The following is a 14,400-nucleotide window of genomic DNA, read 5'->3' on the forward strand; positions in this document are numbered from 1 at the left end:
CTATCAGTCTTTGGTAGGGACATCTGCTGCTTGTTGTAACCCAGTCCAAGTCTATTTTAGGATTTCCATAAGATTTTTTTAATCTCAACCGTCATGTTAAAGTGAGGTGATTTTCAGCTTGTTTCCTTAATAGTGGCCTAATATTACTTTTCATATAAACAAGTTACACAGAGTCTAGCTATGAGAGAGGAAGGATGGCCCAATGGGATGGCACCAGTCTGAGACATGGGAGACCCCAATACAACTCCCTGCTCTACCACTGGCTTCCTATCTGAGTCATTTAGTTTCTCAGTTCCCCATCTGTACAATGGGGTTATTAGCACTGCCCTCCCACACAGAGGCACTGTGAGGATAAATGCATTAAAGATTATGAAGAGCTCAGATTCCTCAGTGATGGGGCCCATGTAAGTACCCCAGATAGCTGCCTCGAGGGCTGCGAAGGGCGGCATCCATAAGAGGGGCTCTAGCCTAGGAAGCGTTCCGCTGTGTGAAAAAGTTTCCGAGCCCTGGCTCTGCAGGATATAGTTTCTGTATGACAACACTACACATATTAAATAGCTGAAGGCACAACACACACACGCCTGGATCAAAGCTCACCTTTGCTAGGGAATATATAACAGCCAACCCCCTCTATCTTACTCCTTGATCTGTATTCCTCTATTGACGCATTCAGTTTTATTACAACTTGTGGCAAGAGACACATTTGCAATACCGCCTAGCAAGTGCTGTATATTGGCATGATATTCCTGTGGAAATAGGTTTTGCTTCTGCAAGAATTCCAAACAAATCCAACATTAAATAGAGTTAATATTCATCATGTTGAGTTCTTTCACTTTTCTTGTGAAAGTAAAACATATTGCTGTAGGACTATAATTGTAAACATTTCTTCTTTCTTATAAGTATTACTGGCAGGCCCAGATTAAAGAATTTTGGGACCTATGCACTATGCAAATTGCCTTCCTCTTCCTTAAACTAGACAGACCATGTGATATACAAGACAATTGCCTCTCTAGGCAAAACTTCTGTGCGCTGCCCGCCTGCCCCCTTCTGCTCCCTAGAACAGAGGTTCTCAGCTGAGGGGGTTCTCCCCCTTAAGGGCAGCATCTGACTTTCTGGTGGGGCATGGCAAGCCTTCTGATAGTTTGGTGGCTATGGCAGAAGTGAAGGCGTCCAGCCCCTGGTCACAATGTCACTCATTCAGGTTTGGCCCGGCCACCTCTCCGTCATGAGAGGCAGCAGGGACAAACCTGAGTGAGTGGTGTTGCAACCTGGCATATGGGGTCGCAGCACCACTCAGGTTTGGGGGGGAGTTTCCTGTGGTCAGTGGCCCCCCTGATGAGGGACCTGTGCACGGGCACCGAGTGCACATTGGTTAATCCGGGCCTGATTATTGGTATGTTTTAAAAATGTGGGCCAAGATTTTGAAAAGTAACTAGTAATTTGGGGTGCCTGATTTGAGGTAATTCAGTTTAGCTGTAAAGGAAGGTAAGTGCGTAAGTGCCCTAGATAGAGACTGAGATTTTAAAAGCTATCTGTTTAGTCAGGGATCAGCAAACTTTGGCATGCGGCTTGCCAGGCCAAGCACCCTGGCGGGCCAGGCCAGTTTGTTTACCTGCCTCGTCCACAGGTTCAGCCGATCGCGACTCCCAATGGATGTCCTAAGGACATCCCACTTAGATCTTAGGCCTTTAGCCATCACCTTTCTCAGAGCAGGATCCTGCACTCTGCTTCCTCCAGACTGGGACATAGGCTACAGAATCTTGTAATTTACTATGATTATCCTTGCAGGTCTGACTTTAGTTCAGCACCTGCAGTCCTGTTCTCTCAGAGGCAATAACATGGTTAACCAGTGACCAGCCAGTTTTCCTAAAGCAAAGTTATTCAGAACAAAAGCATTATAGAAAAAAACATACCTTTAAAAGCAACGAAGACTATAGACTATAACAGAGTTCAAAAAAGAACTAGATAAGTTCATGGAAGACAGATCCATCAATGGCTATTAGCCAGGAGGGGCAGGGATGGTGTCCCTAGCCTCTGTTTGCCAGGAGCTGGGAATGGGCAACGGGGGATGGATCACTTGATGATTACTTGTTCTGTTCATTCCCTCTGAAGCACCTGACATTGGCACTGCCGGAAGACAGGATAGTGGGATAGATGAACCTTTGGTCTGACCCAGTATGGCCGCTCTTATGTTCTTAATGAATTGAATATTTGCAGACTTACCAGGCAGACATCCATCATCCATATAGAGACTCTGGTATGGTAGGATTAAGTACTTCAGGGTCTGCCTTTCTTGGTCACAGTCTCAGATCCATTGTTGAATCAAGGGTGAGTAGTATCACCGAACCCAAATGTTCAAAAGTCATTACTCAGATTCCACCCCCCTCCCCCAAGTCATAAGATCATAAGATAGGTCCAACAATAATTAGATAGATAGAGGTGGATTTTTTGGTCTGTCTTGACATTTGAACTCCCCCTGCCCATCCCCAGTATGTGTCACCAACTCTCCCAAAGTAACACGTGTGGTGATTTTAGCCTCTGTTTCAGAGCTCTCAGCCCCACATCGGCCCATCCCCCCAGCAATGAATTCTTCCCCCAATCTCCAAACCAGTCCTGCCCCCCCCCACCGCTACCCCCCGTCACAGCCCCACCTCTGCTCCTCCTGCGGTTCTTCACCCACCTCTCCCAGACCCGGGGGATGCTGCAGCAGGGTCCCTCTCCCCCTTCCAGGTTGTGGGGCAGCTCCAGGGGCTCATCACCCCCCATGTCCCTTCCTGGGCTGGATGCTGCAGGGAGGCAGAGGCACGGAGCAGAGGTGCTGTCCTGCCCCTGTTGTTCACAGGAGGGGAGGAGGGAGCCAGCTGAGCTGTTGGGCTCTTTCTGTTCCCTCCTCCCCTCCCTTTCTGTGAGAATGACTTCAGGTTACTATGGAGAGAGAGAAAGAGCTCTTCCTACGGCAGCTCTGATTGGTTGCTCAGCCCCAGGAGGTGGGAAAGTGAGGCAGACAGCCAATCGGAGGGGATTTCCCCTCAGGCAGGGCTCAAACAAATAAATTCACTGTAGGGCTGGAGACTCTGGCCTCAGGGCCAGAGTGGTGTCAGCCCCAGCCAAAATCCCATCATTCATGAAAAAATGGTCAGAGTTAGCAACACTGAGCGAGCAACCCCCTGCCCCACATCAAGGAGGTCTTGTTTGGCAGACGTCTCTATACTATCTAGACCAGTCTATACTATCGCCCCCAGGGTGACACTTCCCCAGACTTGTTATCTGCATTATGAATTTGATTAATTACTTCCCCAGTGACTTTAATTCCTTCAGGAAACCCTATGACTCCTCCACTGAGCCAGGGATATAGTCACAAGCCTGCCCATAATAATACATATAACAGTTACAAAATTGATACACTAGTTTTTGAATATGCCATGTGTCCATACCATTAGTCAGAGAGAGTTTTGCTATTGACTTGGATGGGACCTTGTGTGGCTCATAAGGATTCTAATCTCAGCCACTGTGCTAGTTTATGCTCTGTTCTCTAAAGAAATAGCTAGTAAGCTGTTTCAGAATGAGACAACCAAGAGGCACATGGTAGATAAAATGTGTAAACAGAAACCCATGTATGTGTAAGGTATGAGCTAAACACTGAAGGTGTTTGCCAGAAGAGTGTACGTGAAAACCCCACACACTGGCAGATATTCACCCATGCCTACCAAAATAAACAGCCTTTTACATTATAGCGTTAGTTACATAGGTTTATAGCCACACCTAGTTCTTCCAGTTATAAGTGAGAACTGTTAAAGATGTCAAGGAGCCAACACAGTAGATAATCAAGTTGACTCCCCACCTCTGATCCAGAAAAGGCAGGAGACTGTCATTCAGGCCTGGTCTACACTACAAAGTTAGGTCAGTGTATGCTGCCCTGCATTGACCTAGTTGTTCATGTGTCTACACTTAATTTGTCTCCTACCAGTGTAAGTACCCCATTACAGCGATGCAATAACACAACCTCCCTGAGTGGTGTTCAGCCGTGAGTGATGTACTGAGGTTGATGCACTGCGAATGTAGACACTGTGTTACTTATATTGACCCTAACAGTCCTCCAGCAGCTGTCCTATAATGCCTGACACTGACCACTCTGGTCACAATTGTGAACTCCGTTGCCCAGGGGTCATGGAGACTGGAAGGCCCCCCTCCCCTTTAAATCCCTGCAAGTTTTTGAAATGCGTTTTCCTGATTGTCCAGCTTGGGGAGCACATCTAGCAGCTCTCCTTTGTTGTGTGCAACTGCCCAGTTGACCATGCCGGCTACACTCTCCAGATGTGCTCTAGCTTGGAATAGATAGGAGATACTGGATCTTCTGGGCCTGTGAGGAGAAGAGGCTTTGCAAGCACAGTTATGGACAAGCTGTAGAAACATGGGCATCTATGAGCAGATTGCGTGGTGGATGCAGGAGAAGGGGTACAACAGGGACCAGCACTAGTGCTGCACGAAAGCAAAGGAACTATCAAAAACCTTCAGTTATTCTTCACTTGCAATTTAAACAAATCCATGATGAGATAACTGGCTCTGTGAATGAGGGGAAAGCAGTGGATGTGTTATTCCTTGACTTTAGCAAAGCTTTTGATACGGTCTCCCACAGTATTCTTGCCAGCAAGTTAAAGAAGTATGGGCTGGATGAATGGACCATAAGGTGGATAGAAAGCTGGCTAGATTGTCGAGCTCAGCGGGTAGTGATCAATGGCTCCACGTCTAGTTGGCAGCCAGTATCAAGCGGAGTGCCCCAAAGGTTGGTCCTGGGACCAGTTTTGTTCAATATCTTTATCAATGATCTGGAGGATGGCATGGACTGCACCCTCAGCAAATTTGCAGATGACACTAAACTAGGAGGAGTGGTAGATACACTGGAGGGTAGGGATAGGATACAGAGGGACCTAGATAAATTAGAGGATTGGGCCAAAAGAAATCTGATGAGGCTCAACAAGGACAAATGCAGAATCCTGCACTTAGGACGGAAGAATCCCAGGCACTGCTACACACTAGGGACTGAATGGCTAGGCAGCAGTTCTGCAGAAAAGGACCTAGGGGTTACAGTGGATGAGAAGCTGGATATGAGTCAATAGTGTGCCCTTGTTGCCAAGAAGGCTAACGACATTTTGGGCTGTATAAGTAGGGGCATTGCCAGCGATCGAGGGACGTGATCATTCCCCTCTATTCAACATTGATGAGGCCTCATCTGGAGTACTGTGTCCAGTTTTGGGCCCCATAGTACAAGAAGGATGTGGAAAAATTGGAAAAAGTCCAGCGGCAGCTAACAAAAATGATTAGGGGGCTAGAGCACATGACTTATGAGGAGAGGCTGAGGAAACTGGGATTGTTTAGTCTACAGAAGAGAAGAAGGAGGGTGAATTTGATAGCTGCTTTCAACTACCTGAAAGGGGGTTCCAAAGAGGATGGATCTAGACTGTTCTCAGTGGTAGCAGAACAAGGAGTAATGGTCTCAAGTTGTAGTGGGGGAGGTTTATATTGGATATTAGGAAAACCTTTTTCACTAGGAGGGTGGTGAAACACTGGAATGCGTTACCTAGGGAGGCTGGCTGGGATGATTTAGTTGGCGATTGGTCCTGCTTTGAGCAGGGGGTTGGACTAGATGACCTCCTGAGGTCCCTTCCAACCCTGATACTCTATGATTAACTGCATCAGGCGTACTAGAAGGCCAGGGAGGCCAACAGTCAATCTAGTGCCAAGCCACAAACCTGCTGCTTTTACAAAGAGCTGCATGCCATACATGGGGGAGACCCCACTACCACCCCACAGACCACCACGGATACCTCCAAGGAGACCGAGCCACAGGCTCCTGGGCTGAACAGCAAGGATAAGGAGGGAGTGGAGGAGGCCTGGCTGATCTCACTGCTCCCAAGGGACTGGAGGGATTCTCAGGATGTGTGTGTGTTGGGGCACTAGGGAGTGGGGGGTTCTGGGTGGGGTGCTGGGCAGTTGTGGTGGGGCTATAGGGGGGCGCTGGGCAGGGGTGGTGGTGTGCAGGGCACTGGGCATTTATGGTGGGAGGATTTGTGCGGGGGTGCTGGGCATAGTGGGTCCGGGGGGCACTGGGCATAGGGAGTCAGGCGGGTGTTGGGGGGGGGGCCTGTGTGGCACGGCATGGGCCTGCTCCCAAGGGGAATTGGCATACTGACAGCACAGAGCCGGGTGGACCAGTGTGTGTCTGGCCATGCCATGCCCCATTGCCCCTGGCTGGCCTCTTGCTCTGGGAACTAACCTCCCCGCACCATGCTCCATTGCCCCCATGGGGGCCCACAAATATGTTTGGCGCCAGGCCCACAAAAGGTTAATCCAGCCCTGGGAGGAAGAGGAGGCGGATGGGGCACATGCTACAAGCCAGGACCTGTTTGACACTCTACCACAGTCCAGTCAGTCCTGGCAGTCAAGCACACGCGAGACCGATGCAGGGAAAAGAACCTTGGGTAAGTATATAAATTTATTTCGCATTACAGCGATGATGTCCCCTACTTAACAGGACACAACCATTGACTTTTCTTTTAATTTATTCATACTAGAAGAGGTTGAATAGTCATCCTGGGGGATCCAGCCTACCTCTTGCTCCCTGGGCTCCTGAAGTCATACTATAACCACCTCAACAGCACCAGAGAATATCTCAACTACTGACTCAGCAGGTGTGGAATGACAGTTGAATACACTTTTGGTAGATTGAAGGGATGCTGGTGTTGTTTACTCACAAAATTGGATGTCAGTGAAAAAAATATCCCAATGGCCATAGCTGCCTGCTGTGTCCTGCATAATATCTGTGAAGCAAAGCGGGAAAAGTTGCCACTGGGGTGGAGGGAAGAGGTAGCTTGGCTGTCTGCTGTGTTTAAACAGCTAGACACAAGGGCTATTAGAAGAGTTCAGTGTGGAGCTATATGGCTCAGGAAGATTTTGAAAGAGCACTTTAACAGTGAGCCAGAGTAATGTGGTATGGTGTAGTGTGCTCTACCTGACCCTGCTGTTTTGGGGCTTGTTAGGAATTGTGTGGTGATTCCTGTACTTTTATGATTATTAACCTGTGTTTGTCACTGATCCTATGAGTTGAAATAAATGCGTGCTTTCAGAACTGCTAGGCACTCTGCAACATATGCTGTGAACTAATAAAGATGAATTATTTTCCAAACACTAGAATTTTATTCAGTAGCACTGCCAGTACAAAAAAAACATCTGTGCAATTTAAAAGCAAATACATTAAAAACTTAATATACTAATAGAACAGAACTTAACAACACACATACCACAGGTCAGTGTATGTGAAGCTGTGTTTGTCCTTAATGATCCAAGCAGTGGAGCGGTAGGGATAGGGCCCCTGATGCCACGTGGAATGTTGAGGGAATAAAGAGGTGCTGTAATAGAGTTCTCCATGGACTGCAAAGGGTGGCAAGTCCATGATTGTTGAACCTGCGGATCCACAAGAACCTGCAGCATTTGTGTTTGCTGCCAGAGAAGTCCCATTATGTCCTGGTGCATCTCCCTCTCCTTTTCTTACTGGGAATCCTGGGCCTTTCTCCTATCTGTGCTTTTCTTCTCCAGGCTATCTGAAATGTTCATCCTCTGGCCTTTGCTCATGATCTGAGGCAGCACTGACTTGCAGGATCTCACTGAACATATCATCCTGAATCATCTTCTTTTTCCTCCTTATCTGGTTCTGGTGTTCTATGAGTGTGAAGGGGGAACCTCTCAAGGCTGCAATGGCAGCAGCAGCGCATAAAACATACAGAGGTACGATTGTCAGTATCGTCATAGCGGAAAGTGAAACTTAAGATTCAGAACTCCCCTTGCTTACTGGCACCACTCACAGCACCAGACTTGGTGAGTATGACCCACCAGGGGTGAGAGAAATGAGGAGGGAATTGCTCAGTTGCTTGAAACTATAAGTATAGGGCAATGGCAGTGAATAATGGCACCGTTAGACACAGACAGTTGCGCTTTTAGCTGATATCTCACTCCTAATGGTAACAAAGGCAGAGAAAACACAGCTGCTGCTGGTGTCCCGAAGCTGCCTGGGCCCACATGCTGCTGGCCTGTGTACTGCAATGGTACATGCTGAAGTTATCATTGACTGGCATGGTAAAGTCTTCAGGTTTCTCACTTCAATTGAATGTCTGCTTTTTGGATTATTTCTCTCCTCTCTTGCCCCTGATCTCTCAGCTTCCTTCCTCCCCCCCATCCCCAAATCCACATATCCAGATCCCATAGCCAAAGCCACAACACCCATATTCAAGTGATAAATGGACGATGATCTGAAATGGGATTCACTGTTCCCATTTCACTGAAATGGGATTCACCTCTATCATATCCCCCCTTAGTCGCCTCTTTCCCAAGCAGAAAAGTCCTAGCCTCTTTAATCTCTCCTCATATGAGACGCTCTCCAAACCCCTAATTCACTATTGCATGGTGGAATCTGTAAACAGTAGGGAAATCCACACGTGGTTTTCTTTGATAGAAGAATTTTTCCTAACTGTTGCTGAGGATGGATTCTAACTGCAGTTCCAATGGCAGGTGGCCATTGCTTTTTCTATACTCAAATCGGTCTGCTAAATCTCTTCTAAATTGTTTTAAAATTGTAGCAGTATAGCACATGAGCATGTATATCTCTTTGCCAAACTCCAGAAGAAGGAAATTCGAGCTGGAAAGGGAGGGACAGAACCTGTTTGCTGATTGTTTTTCTCTGGCCAGGGGCTCTGTGTTTTTTGCAGCCCCAAGCATGGCAGTCAGGCAGCCTTCGGTGGCACACCTGCAGGCGGTCCACTGGTCACGCGGATTCAGTGGCATTTCTGCGGGTGATCTGCCGGTCCTGCACCTTCAACGTACCCGCCGCCGAATTGCCGCCGAAGCCCTGGGACTGGCGGACCTCCCGCAGGCATGCCGCCGAAGGCTGCCTGACTGCCGCCCTCACGGCGACCAGCACGGCTTGCTGCGTTGGTGCCTGGAGTCACCCCAGTCTCTGGCAATTGGGATAGAGAAGAGGACACATTGAAATTCACCTGAAATGGCTGCCTTTAAAATGAATCAGTTGGGTGAGCATCTGATTTTTAAGAGAAAGTTGCATCTCCCCTACGGTGACCAGATGTCCCGGTTATATAGGGACAGTCCCGATATTTGAGGGTTTTTTTTAATATGGGCTCCTATTACCCCCCAACCCTGTCCCAATTTTTCACATTTGCTATCTGGTCACCCTAATCTCCCCACAACAGCACCCATCCCTCCATGGGAAGTACAAGCTAATCCAAGGGAAAATTGAAGCTTTTTGCTTGTGTAATTGTTTTCTCTTAGTCCTCAGGAGAAGCAGAGCCATCTAGCTATTGCACATGGAAAAGTCTATAAATTCATGGTTCCCAAACTCTGATTAGCAAAGAACTTACTGATGTTGCAAAAAAAAAAAAAAAAAAGCTATCTGGTCACATAGTGATGCCTCATCTTCCTCATTTCCAGCTGCTAAACTGTATTAAAAGAAGTTTAAAATACATGAACCTAATATTACATTCACATGTCTGCATTTGCTCTAGTTGCCACTGGGATGTGATCTGATCATGATTGAAAGAGGAAATGCCATTGTAATCACAGATGGAAGGAGAGGTGATAACTGAAACAATCTCTGTATTAAGATTGTATATGAAAAGCCTGAAAACTCCTGATTCTGTGTTTATGGAGAGGAAGGGTGGTTCAGGGTTAGAGTGCTAGGCTTGGGACAATCATGTTCAGTTTCTTCCTTTACCACAGACTTCCTTTGTGACGTTGGGTTAGTCGCTTAGTCTTTCAGTTCCCTATTTATAAAGTGGAATAATTACACTTCCCTACCTCAAAGGGGTGTTGTGAGGATAAATACATGAAAAGATTGTGAGGTAGTCAGATACTACCGTGATGGGACCACGTATGTACCTAAGATAGATAAACTGAAAACAAATCAGGAAGCAAAAATAACAGTTTCTCCGTTCATACATTTAAATACAATCCATGATTTTAATATATATATATATATATAAAGCCAAGATTTCTAAAAGTAAATAGTGATTTTGGCTTCCTAACTTGAGCCACCTTAAAGGGGCCCAGTTTTCAGAGAATGCTGAGCATCCACCCTTAGGCTCCACCAAGATGTCTCCAGTCGGGCACTCAAAGACTGAGGCACATAAAACCACTAGTCACTTAGGAAAATCTGTACCTCTGTTCCCTGTACCTTAAAGGAGGAATGCTACAGTATTGTTTAAGCCTGGCATTAGCCTGAAATCTGATCTGTTCCTGACCATTAGCCAGTCATGCTGATCACTCTAATACAATGTATGAACTGCCCTCACTATAAGTCATGCTTGCTTAGTACTGTATCAGCACTCACTGCCCAACCCTCCTTTGTTTTTCAGCCCAACGAGGAATATCTTTACTAGTCCCGCAACCCAACATAAATGCCACCGTGGCACAAAATATTCTCCTCTCTGTTGAATATTCTTGCAAAGGTATAGTCTCCATTGAGTGGAAGCATGTGTCGAGTTGGGGCACCAACAAAATTGTGGAGTGGAAACCAGGGAGTTATACTAACATATCCAAAAGTTACAAGGACCGAGTGAACACTTATGAAAACGGCTCTATACAGCTTCTGAATGTAGGCGTGAGAGATGCTGGCTATTACGTTGTCACCGTAACAGAAGAGTTGGGAACCAACATCTACGGCACCATCGTATTAAGTGTCTATGGTATGAACTAACCAGTAGTTCTTTTATTCTACCATTGAAATGCATATGTGCTCATGACCAACTTCATCATGTTATGTTTTTTCCCCCCTTAGAGATTATCTATGAAGATTTACATTTTGTAGCTGTCTTCTTTGCATTTCTCACTGCTGTGTCTGCAGTTTTAGTCTGCTGCATGTGGTTCTGTAATAAATCTGTGCATCTATTCCAGAATAAGAGAGACAAGCTCAAAGGTAATTTTCTGTGCGTGGACATCATGATGTAATGAGGTTTCCATGCCTAAATTATGAACATTTGTTCACTTGTGATTTGGTCCTGGGAGGTGCTGAGCATCGATACCTCCCACTGACTTCAATGAGAGTTACTGATCATCAAGATCAAGCCTCTAATGTAGGCCAATGAAGAATGCTCGCTGTTGTTAAAAGTCCTACTTATAATTAGACTTAAAAAACAAACAAACACTAGGAAATATACTGTATGGAACAACTCTCGAATTGCAACTCTTCAGGCAACTTTTGTACTGGCTAAGTAACAAACCAAGATGATACTGGATTATGCTACAGAGAATATACTTCCTTGTCTATCCAGATCCTACCTAACCCTTCACTAGTTTCAGGCCATCTACCTTCTCAGTGTAGACCTTCCAGTGGCTTTTTCCTGTTGGTAAAAAGTCGATGTTTTTGCCTATCTGGGCACAGTTTGAACTTTTTAATTGTGACCAAACAGGAAAAATAGACCTTTTACCAGACAAGTAAAGATAGTTTAAGTTCTGAGGCAGTGTGGTCCAAATCATCTTTTTTTTTTTTTAACTCTGCTGAAGTCAGTGAGTTATAGAAGGGATAAATTTGGTCCAGTAGGTCTTTTTCATCTCTTACCTCTATGCTTGTAAGACCCCAAAAGGTTTTCATACATACATATTTCTGTGATTTTGTTGTAGCTAAAAACACTTTCATTGTGTGCACTGAATATACATTTCCATGGTTTACCTAAGATGAACATTTACTCAGCCTCTTAGGAGGGGGCCATTTTGTACAAGATATTCCCGTGGGTACAGATCCAGAAAACAGGATATTTGACTCAACAACAAACACAATTTGTTGTATCAGATCCAACCAATGATCCATCAGCTTCAGTACCTCACCCAGGGGAATGGTCTAAATAGAGCTCAGTTCTGAGATTTCACCCGTTTCCCCCATCTTCCATCAAGGCATTTGCAACCTAATGCTATTTTTGCTGTGAGTCCTGATTTAAGGAGTTTGTTCAGAGAAGGTCCCCACCTCTGAAACCAGCCAGTGCTGACGTTCTGCTAGAGCCAGAGCTTTGTAAACTTCAGAGTAAAGTGCCACCCTTATCTGTCTGGTCAAACTTGGGAATGACAGTGTGAAGTCAGTCACAACAGGTTATGGTATCTTAGTGGTCTTCTGCTCTTTGAAGAAACCAGTATCATAGAGTCATAGAATCTCAGGGTTGGAAGGGACCTCAGGAGGTCATCTAGCCGAACCCCCTGCTCAAAGCAGGACCAATCCCCAGACAGCTTTTTACCCCATTCCCTAAATGGCTCCCTCAAGGATTGAACTCACAACCCTGGGATTTTAGCAGGTCTATGCTCAAACCACTGAGCTATCCCTTATGTTTTTAAACATGGTGAGGGGCACTGTATGTGGTTAACTAAAATATTTTTAAATACCTTTACTAAATTGAAAAAATCATTTACAATCCCAGAGTAATCATATCTGAGCAAGTTTATACTAATGACAAAAGGTTCAGATATTAACATTAGGTGAATTGTTAATTTTGGAATGTTGGTCTTCTAATTGATTTTCAGATCAATAAATGTATCTTTCTATTTGCAGCAAGAACAGCTGAAGAGATAGAACTGCAAACCATTGAGTGTTAGCCAAGAACATTTCATAACAAATAACATTTCTACCTCAAGAAAAAATAATGGTAAAGGAAAGGGGGGGAACCCACAAAAGGTAAAGTTTTTATACAATCTTTTTTTAACATGACTGATATAGAAACTTCCTGACTTGCAAATAAGACGTCAATTGGAGATGGAATCAGAGCTGCATGTATGGAGCCTCTTGCAAGTGTGAAGATTTCAGTTCTACCATTTACACTGGACAAGGTCAAAGTGAACAGAATGCTTACTTTGTTGAGCATGGGGACTGTTTATGGGCTATATCATAAGATCTTTAGCCTGTATCTCTCTCAAAAAAACAAACCAACCATGCTAGTTTGGCTACATAAAACCGGGAAATATAAAGAGGACTTGGTTAGGGTCTTAATGGACATTTGTTTTGCTAATGAGTATCCCAGCTAGTGCAAGTTTCCCATCACAAATAGGCAGCAGACTAGACCTCAGCATTCTTCAACATGCTGCAATTGTGCATTAATGTATTAAATTATTAATTTTAAAATAAATGAAGGACAGTATACTGTATACTGCATATTATGCTGCTATCTTCAGGCAAAAAGAATTTGCTGAAGCCTCTGAAGACTATTATAATTCATCATGAGACAAAAGTGAATTTGAGCCAAAGACCCCATGGTTGAAATTCCATCACTCAGTGTCTTTATGATTGTTTACATTGTTTCATGATATTAATGCACACTTAACATTCTTATGGAAAGTTCTTAAACAATGAACAATGCAAATGTACAGAAGGTGACACCATCAATAGACTATGATTAGAACAGTCAGAAAAGTTCTGGTAGGGTCAAAAAGTGACATGGAATTTAATCCAGAGAGGTACAGAGCACCATGGATTCCACAAACTCAGGCCAGGGAAGGATTGAGTCTATCTTGTATGGGAGAGCTGCTTAACAAGGTGGTGATGTTTTTTCAGAATTTAAGTTTTAAATGACAGCAAAGCCTCCTTTGCTTTTATTTTTTGTAAGCAAATATTAAATGAACTAACGAATACTGGTCTGTAACTGTGTGCTGCACTTAAGGTTATTATATAGGTCTTCTGGGTGGAGTAATATTGGCTTTTTGAAACAGAAAGCACTAAAGTCTGTTTACTTAAGTAAGTTTGAAAGCATTAAGCTATAAATTATCTTGTTTTTGTAAAAAGAGAGGAATACTATATTATGAAATAAACCTTGAAAATGAGACACATTGGATCAGTCTGTATCTGAACTGATATCTTTAATCTTAAATACTTATATGGTCCTTATTATCATAGTATCTAAGTGCCTCATGCTCTTTAATGTATTTATCCACACAACATTCCTGTGAGGTTGGGAAGTGCTATTATTGCCATTTTACAGATTGAAATCAATGGAAGCTAGGAACTTTTGAAAATCCCAGTAGGCACATATCTGCTTCTTAAAGCACCTAAATACCTTTACAAAGCTGGCCTTAAGTAACTTGCCCAAGGTCACATTGGAGGGTTGTCATAGAATAGGGACTTGAAGCCAGGTCTTTCAAATGCTGGACTAGTGTCCTAACCACTAGACAAAACTTCCTTTCATGTTAGACTTTATCATCTTAATAAAACACCACAAAAGAATGTCATACGTTTCAGGGGAGTTGCTGTGGTCTGCAGAGATGGCACCTGAAACACATGAAAGAATGCATTCAAAATGTAACCTGCTAAGCAACTTGGAGGGGGGAAGGAGGGGGGAAAACAACATGTTGTAACATTATGCA

The 14,400-nt window shown here is 44.6% G+C and overlaps 1 protein-coding gene across 1 annotated transcript in view; it reads left to right on the plus strand.

The window, feature by feature from the left end:
- The window catches only part of VSTM5 (V-set and transmembrane domain containing 5), a 29,728-nt gene extending 15,865 nt beyond the window's left edge, over positions 1 to 13,863 (plus strand). The window contains exons 2-4 of the mRNA XM_054015640.1: positions 10,419 to 10,748; positions 10,841 to 10,978; positions 12,599 to 13,863. Coding sequence (XP_053871615.1) covers positions 10,419 to 10,748; positions 10,841 to 10,978; positions 12,599 to 12,642 — 512 coding nt within the window. The 3' untranslated portion in view covers positions 12,643 to 13,863. The remainder of the gene's footprint in view (positions 1 to 10,418; positions 10,749 to 10,840; positions 10,979 to 12,598) is intronic.
- The last annotated feature ends 537 nt before the right edge of the window (positions 13,864 to 14,400 follow it).

The sequence above is a fragment of the Malaclemys terrapin genome, chromosome 1 (genome assembly GCF_027887155.1).
Source record: "Malaclemys terrapin pileata isolate rMalTer1 chromosome 1, rMalTer1.hap1, whole genome shotgun sequence".
Classification (NCBI taxonomy): Eukaryota; Metazoa; Chordata; order Testudines; family Emydidae; genus Malaclemys; species Malaclemys terrapin.